The sequence below is a fragment of the Athene cunicularia genome (genome assembly GCF_003259725.1).
Source record: "Athene cunicularia isolate RWA chromosome 23 unlocalized genomic scaffold, athCun1 chr23_part1, whole genome shotgun sequence".
In the NCBI taxonomy this organism is placed as follows: domain Eukaryota; kingdom Metazoa; phylum Chordata; class Aves; order Strigiformes; family Strigidae; genus Athene; species Athene cunicularia.
In genome coordinates, this window is record NW_020799130.1 from 2,963,512 (window position 1) to 2,981,379 (window position 17,868).

The window sequence follows — 17,868 nt, forward strand, 5'->3', positions numbered from 1 at the left end:
CGCTTCCTGCCGCGGGGGCCCGGCCCGGGGGTGTCTCTGCGCCCGAAATCTGCCCCGGGGCGGCGGGGGGTACAAATCACCGGGGGCTGGGCCGCCGTGGTCCATCGCAGCTCGGCCCGCTGCGGCGGGGCTCGCCGTCCCGGTGGGGGGGGCTGTAGCTGCCCCCACAGCCCCACTGAGAGGCTTTTAGTTCTGTTGGTTGTGGCCTCTCTGGCTCCGTCCCCTGGCAGGGGGGGTCGGGGCGTGCGGGCGGTTTTCGGTCAAAAGCCGCCGCTCCCCGGTGATGCGGTGAGCGGGAGGGTCGGAAGGCGGAGGGGCCGGTGCGTTACCGGGGCCGGTAGCTGGTGGGTGACTCGCTGGGGCAGGGAGGTGTGTGTGCCCAGATGATGCATCCAGCTTTCTGCGACGGGACCGATCTGCCGCAGCCCGAAGCGAGGATATTTCTGCAGTTTGTGCTCCCAGGTACTCTCCGTCTTATTGGGCTTGGGCTAGTTCTTGTCTTTAGCCTGTTGCTGGCTTTTCTTTTGCCCTTTTGAGTTTCGGTGGTGGTTAGGATGGGATAAACCTGTAAGTGATTGCTTTGGATTTTGTGTTGCTGAAATGAAAAAAAATGTTACGGACGTTTCATGTGTCAGGTCACGGGATTTTTGCGCATCGGATTCTGGAATTCTTCGAGACTTGAGCTATAGATACACGTCACTGAAAAACCAGGAATCTGTGGTGTCGAGAAACTGCTGTATTCCCTTTCTCTTTCCGAGACGATCCTTGTGTCCCCGGAATATTGCTGAGCTTTCTGAAAGCCAAAAATATCCTCTATTATTCATGTAACAAAGTTCAGCCAAGCAGCCTCTGCTTGAGCAGGCACGGCTCAGGAGGGATGCTGACGAGGGGCGATGCTCTGAATTCCTGATCTGGAGCTTGGTACTGTGTCCAATTTAGCTTAGATCTGAGATCCTCAGTTACTTCCCTGGTGGATTCATCGCCCTGACAGGGAATGGAAATGAGAGGAGTGTAGCAACAGAGTCTGGCGAGTGCAAATTTTCTATTCCATATAATTGTGATGAAAAAGGAGTCCTTGTGCTGGCTGTAGCACAGAGCAAAGTGATATTTCAGCTGTCTCTTAATGTTTGATTAAAAATACCAAAAAACGCTTTTAATGACTTCAGTAGAACTTGTTATTTGGGAGAGCTTAAATAGGGTCCAAGTGGATTTATTTAATTTTTTTTTAAAGCACTTCTGATTTGCTAAACAAAGTAGATCTGAAATACCAGAAGTAGACACCGTGGGTTCTGGACGAATGTCAGCAAGTATTGTTGTACTATAAACAGCAGAGATCTCTGTCTTGGCAGCTGCTGGGACTAGCAGTAGCTGTCTTGTGTTCATGGCTGGTCCTGACAACTGACTAAATTCAGGCATTTGTGTCCTGTCTTGCTTCAAATAATTCCTTACTTGATGAGCTGAACTGTTTTTAAAAAAAAATAATCTTTGGACTTTTGGAAGATATAAATGTTGGGAATCATCTGGTAGCTGATCCCCTGAGATATTCCAGTGTCAGCTCAGAAATAAACTGTGGTATGTTCTTAATTTAGTCGCCCCATCTTTATTCCTTTTGCCTGTAGAAACAGGAAGTAGCTGATGCAAATTTCGTGTTGCTGACAGCAGTTTGTCAGGCTTCACAAAAGCTGAATCTAAACAGAGGCGTAGGTTTGACTTGCTTTGGCTATAAAACTAACATTTGCGTCTTCCAGAATGTCTAAGTGAGGGCTCAGGTTAGTGTGCTGTCTCAGGCAACCGGAAGAATTTCATTTCTGCTGGTTTTATGAGCACTTGCTTACTCCTCTGAGGACCTGTCTTTGGCTGAGAGACACCGACTCCTTGATGTGCTCCAAACAGGAAACTCTTACTGTGTTGTTATACAGGATCAGCTTCGGGATAGCTAGTGTTTTTACAAAGAAAATCCCTTCCCTTTATTGCTCTGATCAGTATATCAAAACGGTCTAGTTGTAGCTGAAAGCCTCTTTGCTGTACAGTGTGTTCAAAACCATGTTCCCAAGCTTTGATGGAAATAAAGGCTAGTTGATAGGTTAACCAAATGTGCTATGAAAATGAATGGACTCTCTGGCCCAGGGTGAAATATGTTTGATGGGAGTCCATAGCTTCCGCTCCATTGGTAATCAAAAGTTCAATTGAATTTAAACAAGACCTAGATTGAAATCCTGCAGTATAGTCCCAAAAGGGAGCGTTTCATCTCAAGCTCCATGCCTGGCAGCTGGAGAACTATAACTCTCGGCTGCACGGCGCAGCTTGAAAGCCTTTCTCATTCCTCCTGAGCACAGGACGATGTGCTGGACAAAAATGAGTCTTCAGTGATCTATGTGTCTCAGCTTCCTCTTTAAAGAAGGCAAATGAGATGTGATTATATGTAACTGTACTGAGATCTGTGAAGTCAGTTTGTCACTTACTGACAAATTCTGCACTCAAAGTGACCAAACACTGTCTAGATGTAGCTCAGACAGGTCTACTTTGTGATGCTGGTTTTTGTTGGTTTTGTTTTGGTTTTTTTTTTTTCCCTTGCTAAACATTAATCTCTGGATTGCAAACTCAGACTGCCAATGTTAGTTACAGTTAGATTTTGTATTTCATTCTGGATGGGTATGTAGATAGCAGAAAGAGCTGCATCCACGGGGCAAAGAGCATAGTAAGGGTGAGTCAAGATAGCTTGAGCGAGGAGTGACTGAGCTATACTGCCTGCTCTAGGACTTTGTGCTGCCTCCACTTAGTTCTGATTTTGCTACCAGTTTACCAAGTGACTTATCTTGCAACTTGTCCTAATGCTGCCCATTAAACAGAAATTAAACCGAGTTCACCATCTGCCAGATAGCGCTAGGTTTACAAAGCCGGTGCCAAGCTCTGTGAGTTTATGGCTTCTGTCAGGAAAACCCAGGAAGGACGTGTCAAACGGCAAGGGGACTGGAAGGAACATGAATCTCAAGGAACCCTTTCTTGTTAAGGGACGTTAATCCCGACAGCACATTTAGAACTGATGCGATCTGCTCCTCGCCAACAGCGTGTTTTATTGCGGGGGGTCGGAAGCAGCTTTCCATCTGGACTTTCTGGTTTGTAATCCTGATTTGAAATGCAGTTTGTGACTCGGTAATGGGGCTGATCAGATTAGAGCCTCGTGTGGAATGTGGTGGGGATCAGTGGTGCAGAACAGCAGCTTTGTCTGCCTGAAGCTCAGTAAACCTGGTGTCCTTCCTGAAACCCCTGCGTTACACCCCTCTAGCTTGCTGTGCTCTTGAAGCATGGGAGTTTCTTTAACAGGTGGCTCTTTTGCGGGGAAGAAAAAAAAAAAATCACCCTTCTTTTAGTGTGCTGGGAGCGGGGGAGGTAGAGCCCAGCTCTTGGCTGCGCTCCCACTTGAAGACGTGAGCCCCATTCTGGATGCGTCGTCCTCGGCTGCAGCAGAGTGCTGACGATCCTGTGGTCAGGATTTCTACATTGTACAGAATTTTAAAAAAAAAAAAGAGGTATTCATTACTGTTGATTATATGGGTGACCGCCCACAAGTTTCAGCCTCTCTGTACTTTTTTTATATCTGGAAGTCATCCAGTTACTGCTGTCCAGTTTTATGCACAGTGTCTCTTCTGGCTCACTCTTGCACAGAGAAGGAAACCACACTCTTCCTCTAGGAAGGGGGGTGGCCTCTCCCCCCCCCATCAGTGCTTCTTCTCCTCATGCAAACAGGCAAAAGAAGGGTGGCAAACGGCCTTGTTTGTCTTGTGACATCAGTGCTGCTTGTGACTAATGCTGGATCTGCCCCACATCCTCTGGAAATTGGGTGAAAACATGCACTTTGGAGCAGGGTTGAGAAGACTTGTGAGCAAAAGCAAAACCCTGGTTAGAAACTTCAGGTTTTGTTTCTGAGGGAGATCTAGCATCAGTTCATCGGTGCAGCTGGGTAAACCCTGCCTTCCTTTTTTGGGTGTGCTGGGAAGGACCTTCCCTTCCAGGCAGGGTTTTGAGCTCTCGCAGACTGTTGCAGTAAGAAGGAAGCTGTGTCCAGGCTGTAGTCGTGATTCATACTCTAAAATCTCTGGATGAGTGGTGATAAGATAAAAATGCAATTGGTGACTTGCTGTTCCCTCCCTGCATTCCCTGTGCATTAGTGTGTTTGGAGTGTGACTTGTCTTGTTCCTTGGTGCAGAGTCTCTGCAAAGCAGTAATTAATGGAAAGTTTATATGACTTTTAAGACTTTTGCAGATGAGACACTGCAAATGATTTACGTACCTAAATCTCTTTCCTGTGCAGAGTCTGTTCTGCAGTTCAGATACCAAAGCCTGCAGAGGGAGAGGATGAACAGGGGCGCATTGTAGTAGAAGCCACGATGCTGCCTTTGCTTCTGCAGCTGTTCATCTTTGCATGTGCCAGGGTGGCTCCTTCTGCACGCTGATGCTCTGTACTGTAGCGATGCTGGAGTTACAGATATTCCTTGGAGGAATTCAGGACTCTGGGAGGTCCCTGCAGATGCAAACCCAGAAGTTCTAACCCGAAGTCTCTGAACTCCCAGTGAAGCAGTTGTACTTGATTTGCTGTATGGTCACAGCTGGGACTTTGGCCAAGCACTGACTGCAGTGAGATTCTGTGCAGGCTTCTGTTTTCTTGAGCGGTGTCAGTACAAGGTTAGAAAATGTAAGTTTTAGTGTCCTTGTACATGTAAGAAGTCCTTACAGTGGAATAAGACTGTGGCCATTACGGAGTGACTGTGGCAATAGAAAGTGGCTGTGTGCATGGCTGTTGCGTAATCCGCACGTTCCTGCTAATTTGAGGGTATCTTGCTACCCATCATCAGGGTGCTAGGTAGAAATTATTCTTCTGGAACTGGTAGAGCTTGTACCAGACAGCAGTTAAACCCTCTTCAATATTTGGCCTACGAGTTTTATACCGTCAGAGGACACGAATAATTCTTCTGTCTGTGCAGGTTGTGGACAGCGGTAGATATGGAAAGACTGGTTGAACGGTTGGAGAAGGCTGTGGAGCGCCTGGAGACGGTGTGCCAAGGACCTGGCATGTGTGGAGATGTCCCTTCCAAAGGTGAGGCCCAGAGCACGCCTCTGTCACCTCAGGGGAGCCCCGGTGCTGAAGCCAGGCGGTGCAGCAGCGTCGGGTGCCGGCAGTAGCTGTGGCAGAGCGGGTGGCGCTCGCGTGGGGCATGCGAAGGGCTCTTGGATGATCTGCCAGCGTGCAGAGGGGAAGTGAGTTTTGCAGCAGATGCTGTGCAAACGCAGAGGTGCCTGCGGTTACCGTCCTGCTGAGATAAGGGCTTCCTGTGCCTGCAACACTCCCCTGGTCTGCGTTCAGCTGCGTGCTCGGGGCTGAGCCTCCTGCCTCTCGGTGATACCTGTGCTCTGGTTCCTTCTCCGCAGGAGTGGCTCAGTACGTGCAGGCTTTCGATGCCCTTCTGGCTGGCCCGGTAGCTGAATACATCAAGATCAGCAAAGAAGTTGGTGGGGATGTGCAGAAACACGTAAGGACTCGCGTTCTCCTCCCTCTGCTCTGAATAGATGGTGCTTGTTCTTCAGAGCTGTTAAGGGCCAAGTTTGCTGTCGGTGTTTGAGCGCCGTATTCTAGGATGTTTATAATCCCTGAGGACTCAAAACAGATGCAGATGCCCAAATAACCTCCAGCAGATTGCCACCTGCACACATCCCCTCAAATCAAACCTCCTTCTAGAAATCTTCAGCAGTCAGGTGTCTAGCTCTCTCTGTAGACTTCGGTGTGTGCCTTTGGGAGGCCTGTGCACTACCCAGCCCAAGAGCTGTTGCACTCTTGTGAGTTTTTCTCTGAGGGTGGGTGTCTCTAAGAATATATGCTTTGAGATCAGCGTAGCAGCTTCCTTACAGACTAGGAACTCGCTCAGTGAGTGACTGTTAGCGTTACGCTGAGTACAAGGGAAGTGCTCTCATATTTTTCTCTATTAGGCCGAGATGGTTCATGCGGGCTTGATGAGTGAGAGGGCGCTTCTGGTGATGGCGTCTCAACATCAGCAGCCAGCAGAGGTAAGTGTGGGGAAATCACATCTCAGAAACCTCGTATGCTCTTACCTCGGAGCTGGGGACGGCTGCAAGTGTAGGGGAATCTGGGCCGTTGCAGCTGCTCCAAGCGAGGAACCGGAGGAGGACTGGTGGCACTTGCTGAAAGCGTGAACTGTTCCCTGTGCTCACCCAAGACTGGGCAGGATTCTGGAGGTTGATTCTTAGAGCTGCAGAACTGTCGCTTTCCAGTCATTAGAGCAACAAGTTTTCTGTAGCTGTCGGAGCAGCTTGTGAGTGTCATCTCACAGCGTCTGTCTCGAGTTTCACCTGGCACCAGCACGGCGCAATCACTGTTCCCTGAGATGCAACTTGCAGACAGGAACTTATCACAGACAGGAGCCACAGTGGGATTTCCCTAGAGCATGCTTTTCATTATGTGATGCTTATAGACTTTCAGGCATCAAACTCCTGAAGTATAGCAGACACTTGTCTCTACTGAATGGCCTCTGAATAATAGCTAGGCTTTTAGGATTGATTTGTCCTTAGTGGGTAATTTAACACTTTACCCTAGGCTGCTGCTTCTCAGCAGGATGTGTGACTGAGAATCTGATCCTGAATGCATTGGCTTTTCCCTGCTGAGAACTGTTTTTTCCTGAGCAACAGGATCTCACCTGGCTTTTCTTTGCAGTTATTATCTACCTCCGTCATGGCTTCTACTGTTACATTGTGGTAGCTGGATTTCTGTGCTACTTGCCTATTCACCACAAAATAGATCTTCATTTTTTTCCCCAAACTCAGCACTAGAGTGTCGTTTATCTTTCACCAGGCTTGCTGGGATGCTGCCCTGCATAGTCTCTAGTCTGAGAATCTGCTTACAAATTCCACTGACACATTATTTAAATAAAGGGTTATGAACAAACAACAGCCTTAATCTAGCGTAGGTCTTTGCAGGTTGTTTTGCAGGAGTCTAGTCAGTTCTGGAGTAGACAGGTTGAAAAGCAGAATGTGTGAACTCTCATTGCTCGTGGCAAAGAATTTCACCGTCGTGTTACTTGACAGTGGCGCTAGGCTGGAGCTCCTGCCAGCCTGGCCAGTGGTCCTTGGAACCTCCCTGTTTTCATCTAAACAGAGGAAGGGACAGCAAATGGAAAAGCCGAGGCTTTGAAAAGAAAGTTTTGCCCAAATTTGTCCCTCGCTGCTGCCACCAGCAGGAGACTTTCTGATCTTAAAGGAAAGAAGAGTTGCCTAAAAGGCGTCTCTGGAAATGTGTAATTGGCTGCTCTGCTCTGACCGCAAAAGACTTCTAAGCACTTTCAGTCAGCATTCCAAGTGGACAACACAAAGAAAAAATCCTACCATCCAAATCCTGAAGGCTTGGATTGACTTAAGAAATAACTTGAATCCTGAAGCCTAGCTTGATAGGGTGACTTGAGAACTTGCTGCGACTCACATTGGAATGCGGGCTGTAGATCCCAGCCTGCAAAAACCTGCGTAGCACCCCTTTCTCTGAGGGTTTGTACGGGAGAGGAAAAATTTGACAAACTGTCTTGGAACAAAAGAATCCAGGAGAGGCAAATGCTATTTCTGTCTTCGTTACTAACAAGCTTTGTCAGTGTCTCTTGGATTGAACATGAGTCACAGTTCTTGGCGTACTCCCATCGTACCAATCCAGTTGGGAGCTATGACTTCAGCCCTGGGGGAGCTAGGTGGTGGGATCGAGCTCTGCTCGTGGGGAGGGCCAAGCCTGGACAGGAGCTGCAGCAGTAACTTGTGCCAGTTGGAATCTTCCTCCGAGTGACCATCATCTCAGCAGAGCCACCCATGAAGATGTGCAGCCATTCCAGAGCAACACCAATGTACTTCATTGCTCTTGTCTCTCTTGTCCCGCAGAATGCGTTCTCATCGCTTCTGAAGCCGATTTCAGAGCAAATCCAGACGGTGCAGAATTTCAGGGAGAAGAACCGTGGTAGCAAACTGTTCAATCACTTATCAGCAGTCAGCGAGAGCATCCCTGCCCTGGGCTGGGTGGCCATGGTAAGAACTCCAGTGGGAAGTGGTTTCCTTGGGCTGGTGGGAAAAATCTGGCTGCTCCCTGGTCAGCTCTTCCATGTCAATGTGTTCTTTCTTCTCTAGGCTCCAAAGCCTGGTCCTTATGTGAAGGAAATGACTGATGCTGCCATGTTTTATACCAACCGGATCCTCAAGGAGTACAAGGATGTGTAAGTTCACCTTCTCTCTTAAGTATGCCACTGAGTACAGGTAACAGGGTGTGTAGGGGCTACTCCAGTATCTAACCAGCTGCCTCAGTCTTTAATTCATTCTTCTTTTTAAAGGCAGGATATATTTATAAAGCCTCACCTAGCTGTTCTTTCCTGATCCTTAGGGACAAGATTCCTTGCACTCCTGCTGCAGCTGGAATCTCTGATAGCAAGTGCATTGCTGCTCACTCCTAGAGCAGCAGGTTGTGTCTTGGGAATGGGTCTTGTTGGAAGTAACAGACTCTCCCCAGTTCAAATGGGTCAGTCGGGGCACAGAGCAGGGCTGGGGCCGCCTGCCTGCAGCTGCCAGGTTAATCCTGAAGCTGGAACGCAGTGCTGGGGGTGTGAGGCTGCTGTGCTGCTCCAGGCTGGGTCTTGCCTGTCAGCCGAGAGGTGGAGAGCTGTAAAGAACTGTAGTCCTTGGGTTTTAATGGCAAATGCACCTCATGATCTCCTTGTGTCCACAGAGATAAAAAGCAGGTGGACTGGGTGAAAGCTTACCTGAATATCTGGACAGAGCTGCAGGCCTATATCAAAGAGTATCACACCACAGGGCTGACCTGGAGCAAAACAGTAAGTGCTGGCTGCATCTGCAGGAGCTTCTTAGACGAGTCTTGCACGATTATTGCAGCAGTTATGGAGCTTGTGCAATTGCCTTTCCTCTTGCTGGCCTCTTACAGGGTCCTGTAGCAACAGAAGGGACTAAATCACCATCCGCTCCCCCAGCGGGGGCTGCGCCTCCCCCCCCAGGCCCTCCCCCCCCACCTGCTCCTGCCCCCATGAGCTGCAGCACAGACGACTCTGCCTCCCGCTCCGCGCTCTTCGCCCAGATCAACCGGGGAGAAGGCATCACCTCTGGTAGGTGGAAGTCGCTCGGGGCAGGAGGGCAGCCACCAACGACGGTACTGCTGTGCTGCGAATCCTTGTTTTGCTGTTGTGGCTCAACACGCCTGCTTAGGAAGTAGGTTTGCAGTAACAAAAGACCATCTGGTCTGAGGATGAGGCTGTGGGAGCCAGAAGCAGCCCTGAGGCAGTTCCCAGGGACAAAGGGAGTACATCTGAGAGAGAATTCTCAGTCTCATCTGTCAGGTGTAGCAAGCGATCAATCTAGCTGGAATGGGGAGAGGGAGCCCTTTGGCTGCTTGCGCATCTCCAGTACAAGAGGTGCCATTTTTCACCTATTCATATTTGCACAGAACTTATCTCTTTTGCGTGTTACCTGGTTCACGTATCAGGACAGACATCAAACAAAGGTGGGGTGCTTGGCTTGGGGCTTTTTCCAGCTGCAGAGTGAAAAGAGCTGGCGCCTTCTGGTCCTACAGTACATCTGGTGTTCTCATCAATACTGCATCAGTGTTTCTTGCTTGCTCTTTCACTTGTTGTCACTCTTGGGCTCAGCTTAGACCCAGCCTTAATTTATTTGCATTTTGAAAAATGTTACCCTGCTGGTGGCTGTAATTACTGATGTCTGGTGTTTGTGAAACGGCATTCTCAGAGGAAAGCTGCATCTCAGGTTTGATTCCTTTTGCAGGCTTAAGGCATGTGTCAGATGACATGAAGACCCACAAGAATCCAGCACTGAAGAACCAAGGGGGTCCTGTGAGAAGTGGACCCAAACCTTTCACTGCTCCCAAACCAGCCTGTAATGCTAATCCCTCACAAAAAAGCTCTCCGAAGGCCCCCGCGTTGCTAGAATTAGAGGGCAAAAAGTGGAGAGTGGTGAGTGCCTGGTGTTGGCATGGGTGGGTTGGAGGGATGGGAGCTCTGTAACAGGGGAGGGGAGCGTCTCCTGAAGACCTTTCTTGTAAGAAGCACCAGCCTGCAGGTGCTGCAGTTCGCTTTTAAAGGAGCTGCCCTGCTGTTCTCATGGATTAATTGGTCTGCGTTCCAAAAATCAAGTGCGTTTTTCCTTTTCCTGTCTTTTCAGGAAAACCAGGAGAATGCCACTAACCTGGTAATCAGTGACACAGAGTTGAAGCAGGTAGCATATGTTTTCAAGTGCACAAATAGTACACTCCAAATCAAAGGCAAGATCAACTCTATCACCCTCGGTAAGTGGAGAAACCCCAAAAACTGCTTCTGGGTGCTGGGGTGTATGTGTGCAGAAGGCTGAATCTCCAAAACCTTTCTGTGACCTGCTCTGTCTTTGCAGATAACTGTAAGAAGCTGGGTCTGGTGTTCGATGACGTGGTGGGCATCGTAGAGATCATAAACAGCAGGGACGTTAAAGTTCAGGTGAGTGCCTACAACCTGTTCTCTGCCTGGAGTGTGACTGCTGCACTGTACAACAGGGCGTCTGTAGCATCTGCTTCTTGGAGTAGTTTTATTTCTGGAACAGGAATGTGCATCTGTGGAGAGCGTTTATGAAACACCATCTGTCCTGCTGCTCTGCAGCTCTCCTTGCCCAGCAGCTGGGAAAGGACTGAAATTTGCCTCGCTGAGCTGCCTCAGGGCTTTAGGTAAAAGATTAGTCTCCGAGATGGGCGGCAGTAGAATCTACTCTTGATTCCAGTTTTGGTATCCGATTTGGGATGGTCAGCTTGGCCAGTGTTTGCTGTAGTTTTAGTCTAAAGAGACCAAACCAAGAAATAACTTCAGATTTTTGCCAAAGGTGGGAGTATTTCAATCCAGCTAGTCTGGGGTGGTGAGGGGTTGGAGTCAAACCTCTTGCCTTGAAGGCAAGTGTGAAAGAAAAATGTCCTGGTTGCCTGGTTCAAGCTCCTTTAACTGTTGCTCTGACCACTCTGCTAGGTAATGGGTAAAGTGCCAACAATTTCCATCAACAAGACAGACGGTTGCCACGTGTATCTGAGCAAGAACTCCCTAGACTGTGAAATCGTCAGTGCCAAGTCATCAGAGATGAACGTCCTTATTCCCACAGAGGGTGGTGACTTTGTAAGTGTTAATTTTAAAATCCCTGGGGAGGTCTGCTTGGGGTTGGGGTAACACGGGGCAGAATTAGTATTTTTGAGCCCTGCGGGGAATGTCAAGTTACAGTGAGGTCTGGAGGGACAGTTCTAGACTCTGGAGGTTGCAAATGATAATCAGATGTTAAAAACAGCAACTCATGTCGTTTGTCTTTATAGTGAGATGGTTTTTGGAGCTGCTGTTTGCTCGGGATCTCTGGGGGGCAGAACAGGCAGTGTTTGTGGTACAGGAAGGGACACAGCATGTATCTAAGGAAAGAAATGCCTGAAGCAGTGGGAGTAATTGCTGGTCTCAGTCATAAACTGACTTTTTGACAATGGATTTCTATTTTTACCCTCCAGACTGAATTCCCTGTCCCAGAACAGTTCAAGACAGTGTGGAACGGTCAGAAGTTGGTTACCACTGTGACAGAAATCGCTGGCTAAGCAGAAAAGCTCCAAGGCTCACACCCTCCCCTGGCCCTGCTGTGGGACAAATCTGCTTTCAGATGATTCTCTTAGATTTCTTGTACCTTTCTGCTCTCAAACTGCTTCTCTTCTACCCGAGAGACACAGCTACCTGCCGTCACTGAAATACCTCTGCCTGGGGTGTGGTGTAGGTGGCGGGTCAGTGATTGTCCACATCTATTAGCAGGAAGGTGTATTGTTTGGGTTTTTTTCTCCTCATGTCTGATCTACCTGCACCAATTGATCAAGTCAGATTTTCGGTGAACTTCACAGCCAGTACTGGCAGTTGGCTTTCAGAGTGTTGTTCGGGTTTTTCTTTTGTATTGCCTTTTAAGCAAACTGTTCATGTGAGAGGAATGTTGTCCCCTTTTTAAAAAATAATGGTCTGTCGGGGTCCAGAGTACCCAGTTGCTATGGCAGATGTCTCAAAGAAGGTCCTGGAAGCTGCTAATTCCAGCTCTATGGGGCTGGTGGCATTACAGGACCTGGGAATGGCTTTGTTGGACCAAAGGCTGAGGTCCTGGGCCATAGCATTCCACCCTCATCTCTCTTTCATCATTCCTGCTAGCTCAGTGTATTTCTGATTGTGCCATGACAGGAGGCTTTATATTAACCAGTGCCACAGGAAGACTGCAGTGGAGTTAACAGTGGTTACCCCCCCCTCCCCAGCAGTCTGGCTGGTAGCTTGGAGCTGAGCACCTCTTATTCCGTGAGCCCTCCACCCTCAAAAGGGAATTTTTGCCCCAGGGCTTCCTTCTCAGAGCAGCTGAACTCAGGTTCAGTCTTCCAGGATGGTTCTTCTGAACCTGTCCCCTTCTGCAGAGGAAGGGTCTCCTTCATTCCAGGGTCAGTAGTGCAGTATTGTCAAATACCCGAGTTGGATCAGGTGGGTTCATCACTCTCTTCCTCACCTGCCATCAGTCCCCATAAAGTGAATCCTCTCAGCCTGCCCCCTGCCCCTGTTGCTTGGCTCTTTCCTTTGGTGGAAGCTCGTAGCCTCTGTTCCAGGGCCCTGGAGCAGAGTGATGGATCTAAGTCACACAGTACTGTACTGACCCATAAAGGGAGCTGCACGTGCTTTGACCTTCATTTTTCCAACGCCTCGGGTGGCATAAGCATATCTTAAAAGCATTTCCTCTGTAAAGTGTCAATGTTCTTTTACTCTAGGACAAAACTTACAAAAAAAAAAATATGCAATTTTTTTATTTTGAGACTGTCCTGTGACTTGTACTCGTCTTCTCCTGAGGCTTGTGAAAAAACCTTTCTTATGTACTTAAGATTATACAGAAGATAGAATAAAGTTAATGCCAACTTGCTCATTACAGTGGCTCTTGTTTGCTCTTTGGGGGCTCACAGGACCTCAGGGAGGATGCTCCTTGCTGCCTGACCCTGCCTTGACTGCTTTGCATACTGTCCCCCTGGGGAAGTGTGGACTTTTCCTCAACTCCCCTCAAACCAAACTGGCAGTAGTTATCAAATCTCACCTCTCTTTTTAGCTGGTTAGATGTAAGGGTCTTTATTGATTTCAGTTGCTGTACAAAAGTGCACAAAACAAGCCATTAGTTGAAAACTGTTCAAGCTGTTAATACCTGCTTAATCCAAAACCCTCCTTTTTCCCCCAAAACCCCCTAAATTTGGCCCTTTCCCCATTTGAAGGAGAGGCTGCGCTGTTTTCCCTCTGCATACAGCCCAATAAATCTACTTGCTGCTCCCCCTAAGAGGTACAGCCTCCTTACACTAGTGCTCTCGGTTAATACTGCTGTTGTGACCTGTGAGGAACAGGCGATGGGGAAAACGCCCCTCTCGTGCAGATAATCATTTTGCCAGTGCCAAGTGAGCTGCAGCTCTGAGAACTGAAGGAAGATTTACCGGGGCCTGTGCAGGATGGAGTGCTTCAGGGTTAGCGCAAGACCCAGTCCACCCACACTGCAGCATAATCACATCCAGACGAATCCCGGGCTCTTACTGCAGCGTGGAAGTGCTGAGCTACACCCCTTCTTCTTCCCCTTCCCCAGCTCCCCGCAGGTTTGCACGCAGAAAGTGCTGTTGCACAGTAGCAGCTGTATTAACTACAGTGGTAGACCCTCCCCAGTGCACTCTCTCCCAAGGTGCCTCCCCTTGGCTTCACTGGAGGAAGGGGAGGATAGTGGTGTAAAACCACTCTTCTGAGAAGTGCAGGTGGTCCCCTTTCACCCCCAGGAACACCAGTTTTCCTGCTTTGTCCATCTCCTGCAGCCCCAAGCGATCCTGCAGAGAGAAGGATGACCGTAACTTCCCGGGGTCCTGCCGTGGAGGAAAGCCCCGATGGTCGGAGAGTGCTGGCAGGCTGGAGGGGTTCACCTCTGCTCTTCAAAGCTTCTCCTCAAAGGGGGGGGCAAAGCTATTTGGGATGCTTTATATAGAAAGCTTTGAAAAGGAGCAGAGTTCATTGAACACATGCTGAAGGAGACAACCGCTAATTGCCACTGGCCTGGAGAGAAACACCTTCCCAAACAGCTACTGGTAAGAGGAGGCAATGCCCCAGGAATGGCAGAGATGGTGAGGAGGGCAGAGGTGTGGGGTTTGGAGCTCCTCAAGGCCCCAGAGACATCACAGAGCAGAAACAGCAGAGACCCCTCAGCCCCCCACAGAACGTACCTCTATGTACAGTGAGGTCTCCTTCAGCGGGATGGTCTCCTTGGCTTGGCCGCTTTTGTAAAACCCAAACCACTGTTGGAATAAAAACAAGGGAATGGTTTCTGAAGGGCTGCCAGGGGATAAACAGGCTTTCACCAGCTTGTGCTGGAGACAACGCACTATCAAGCCTGTGTTTGCGTTCCGCCTGCTCCTCGCCAACCTCAAGTTCTGCCACCAAAGGACAAACCAGAAACAAGCACCAAAAGCAGCACCCGCCCTGCCTGCCTCACCTCGGAGATCGGAGGATCAACCATGGTATCATTGAGAAATTTCACCATCACAAACTTTTTCAGAGCCATCAGGTTTTTCTTGTACGTCTCATTGATGCCCTGGATGAGAGCAGCAGAGAACAGACCCAAGTCACAGGAGAGTCCACTGAGGGAAAGCACCTGCAGAGAAAACCCTGGACGGCAGCAGCCACGGAGGCAGGAACGTGTGTTTTTGCCAGCAGCCTCCCTTGGCTGTGCTCGTGGCATCCAGGCTGTAAAGAGGGGGTGACCTCCCCCACTGTCCCAGGGGAGAGAGGGGATGCACCCACTTGAAAGGTGACAGGTGAACTGAGCACGTGGCATATCTACACCAACGGCTCCGGAAGAGCGTGGTGACGCAAGAACTGCTCTGCCATGGACAAGTCTCACTCATCAATCTACCAGCAAAACCACTTTGTATGCTCCTGGCACGCAGGGCAAAAAATGTTCCCCTCTGACCTCCAGGTAAACTCCTGCCAGGGAGAGCTAACACAAATAAACTCAGCGCTAAGGCTTCTGCTCTCCTGTTACGTCATTAGCCAGGTCCTTACCCTCTCCTGATTTATGTCAGCCAAAAAGATGCTGTTTTTCCTGTAGTCCTCCTCCTTCAGAGGGTCGTGCCAATACTCTGCTTGTACCAAGCTGGAGAACAGAGAAACCAAAGATCAGAGCGGAAGCCTGGCGCTGCTCACGTGGGCCCGGCTGCCGTCACTGCCGCCCGGTGACTGTACTCACTGCTCCTGAACAGCTTGTGTGTAGGCGCCCAGATCCAGCGTCTTCCGGATCCAGTCACAGATATGGGAGCTCTCGCCAGGACAGCGTGGCAACCCGTACACCCCTGCAGCGTGGAGACGTGGAACAGCTCCCTGAGCCAAACTGAAATCCCTTAATCCCTCTGGCTGGTAAAGATCCAACCTCTTACAGAGCAGTGGCAAGAATTACCCAGGGAATCAGGCAGCCTTTAATCCTGCAATCTCATTAGACAGCCCTCCTGGCCCTGGGCTCTAGTACACACAAAGATAATGGATGATGTTCTCGAGCTGAGGGTATTGCTCTGGAGAATGGGGGCATGCAGACAAACCATCCGGCTCGCCTGGTGCGTTCCCAGGAGGACTCAGGATGGTTCCCTAAAACCCTTCCCACTACGCTATAAAGAAATAGACTCAAGCCATGGAACTTCTCAGGGGAGAATATTTGAAATTCATTGCCAGCCGCTCTTAATTGTACACCTCTTAAATTCCATTTCATACTGCCTCTTTATTAATCTACTGCAAAAATCAGTTCCCTTTCCTTAGGGCTTTAAGCTTCCAAACGCCAATTGCAAAATATCCTTGTGACCCAAAAGGTTTAGTTTCACAGAGGCTTTGCTCTGTAATTAGAAATTTCTTCTCACAGAACAACTAATCCCAAATGCTTCCAAAGTATATAGGAATTCCACCCAGGCAATAAGTTGTCTACTTACAGAGGCCCCTTCTCACTGCCAGTTAAGCAAGACCAAGACAGACAATAATGTAGTTGGCTAACAACTGGGCCAAAGCAGATCACCAGATTCAGACAGGAACAAAGGAGCAGCTTAATTCAGAAGAAAATGGTCAGATTTTAGGAAGAAGCCAAAAAAAAAAAAAATCATTCCTCCTGCCAACAAGAGCCCCCCACCCTTCAAGGCAGTTAGGAGTGTGATAGTTTCAGAAGACACTACCTTGGTGCTGTCCCCCAACGGAGATCAAATTGAGCATGGGAGGAGAAGGACACCTCTGGGCCACTGCCCTCCTGTGAGGAAAGAGGGAGGAGCTGAGCTGGCACTGGCCTGCCCAGGCCACCAGCGCTGGTTCACACAGAGCTGCACTCTGGTAAGGTTTGCAAAGAGAATTAACCCCTCCTGGTAAGAGGGCTACAGGGAAACACGTTCTTGCCTCCTTTGGCGCACTCCTAACTTTATGAAGGGCTTTGTCAGTTTACATCTGATTAGTACTTCAAAAGAGTTTTAAATCAGAAGCTAAAGCCCAACGGAAATGGATGGAAATGGAAGAGAAGTGTAAACTTACAGGAACTGGCCTCCTTGGGAGAAGCCCATTGCGTTGTAGCCTCCTTTCAGGCGAGGGTCCTTTGCGAGCTGGCTGCACACTTCTCTCACTTGATCATTCACATTCATAAAGAAGCTGTTCTCCATATCCTGATGGATTAGCCAAATTTCAAAGTATAATTCGTCCCTTTATGATGTTTTACGCTATTTTAATCTCTGCAAATAGATCGCTAACAGTTCTGCTATTGGAAGAGGACCTTAACTTTCACAATGACAGAAGGGAAATTCAAGGTTTGAGACTTCCCTTTTACCACATCTTTGTTCCTACTCTGCCTGGCAAAACTGTCTCATATGAAACAGTGATATTTCCCCAAACTTCCTGACAGTGAGTCCCTTCAGATTTTGTGTGTGTGTGTATATATATAAAGTAATATATAAATATTATATATATACAATTAAAAAATTAAAAATCAAACTTCTCCCATCTTCTCCAGATCCCACAAAATAACACACATTGCACATTATCTTGAGACACTGCTTAAAGAAATTCTGTAGGGCTACATAAAACTGTAAAAAAACGTGAAGGCGCAGAAGAATGTATCTTTATTATACTGAAGATGTATAGTGAATAAGGCTAAATCGGTGGATTTTCATATTAATCCAGTTTAGATTAGAGATTTGGGTTTCCCCAGTTCTTTTCTGCAGGTATTATCTAGACTTTATTGGTTTCTACCTGTCAAAGCTGTTTACTTCACAAAGAAGAAAAAAGCAAGCAGGGAAAGCACAACACGAATCCTCGCGGAATCGTGTTAATAACAGACTGCAGTAACTATCGCCCACTGGCCACCGCCCTGCCAGGCAGAAATGTGAGTGCCAGCCGAGTCGGTTACCTGTATCAGATTGCTTCCAATCTTGAGAGACAGGACATAAATCCCTGGTATTTTATTCTCCACTATTTTCTTAATGTAGCCCATGCTCTGTGGATTGCAGCAACTGTCTCCTGTGAGGGAACACCGCGAAGCACCGTCACGCCACCGCCCAGGCCTTCACCTCGCCTCCACGATCACACCGGGACACACCCCCCCCACACACCCCCCCGCTGCAACGGGGCCAGGAGCTGCCAACGCACCCTGGGGAGGAGGGTCAGCACCTCCCGGTCTCCGCAGAAACCCGCAGCCCAGAGGAGGGGGACACCGGAGCGGGGCCGGGGGCGGCCTGCGAGCTCCCCTCAAGCCTGCTCGGGTCCCAGCCTG

At 48.9% G+C, this 17,868-nt stretch overlaps 2 protein-coding genes across 2 annotated transcripts; one reads left to right on the forward strand and one right to left on the reverse strand.

Annotated features, from left to right (window-relative positions):
- The first annotated feature begins 372 nt into the window (after window positions 1-372).
- Window positions 373-12,990, forward strand: CAP1 (cyclase associated actin cytoskeleton regulatory protein 1). Its single transcript, XM_026863278.1, has 13 exons — window positions 373-462; window positions 4,983-5,095; window positions 5,428-5,528; window positions 5,983-6,060; window positions 7,927-8,070; window positions 8,170-8,255; window positions 8,762-8,867; window positions 8,975-9,152; window positions 9,826-10,013; window positions 10,222-10,345; window positions 10,447-10,529; window positions 11,046-11,189; window positions 11,564-12,990. Exons 2-13 carry the CDS (start codon window positions 5,002-5,004, stop codon window positions 11,645-11,647), a joined length of 1,410 nt encoding a protein of 469 aa, XP_026719079.1. The 5' UTR covers window positions 373-462; window positions 4,983-5,001; the 3' UTR covers window positions 11,648-12,990.
- PPT1 (palmitoyl-protein thioesterase 1) lies at window positions 11,985-17,637 on the reverse strand. The gene is made up of 8 exons (XM_026863280.1): window positions 17,506-17,637; window positions 16,638-16,765; window positions 16,292-16,362; window positions 15,328-15,430; window positions 15,144-15,234; window positions 14,575-14,673; window positions 14,306-14,377; window positions 11,985-13,915 (listed from the first exon to the last, which is right to left on the reverse strand). Exons 1-8 carry the CDS (start codon window positions 17,587-17,589, stop codon window positions 13,793-13,795), a joined length of 771 nt encoding a protein of 256 aa, XP_026719081.1. The 5' UTR covers window positions 17,590-17,637; the 3' UTR covers window positions 11,985-13,792.
- Between the last annotated feature and the right edge of the window lie 231 nt (window positions 17,638-17,868).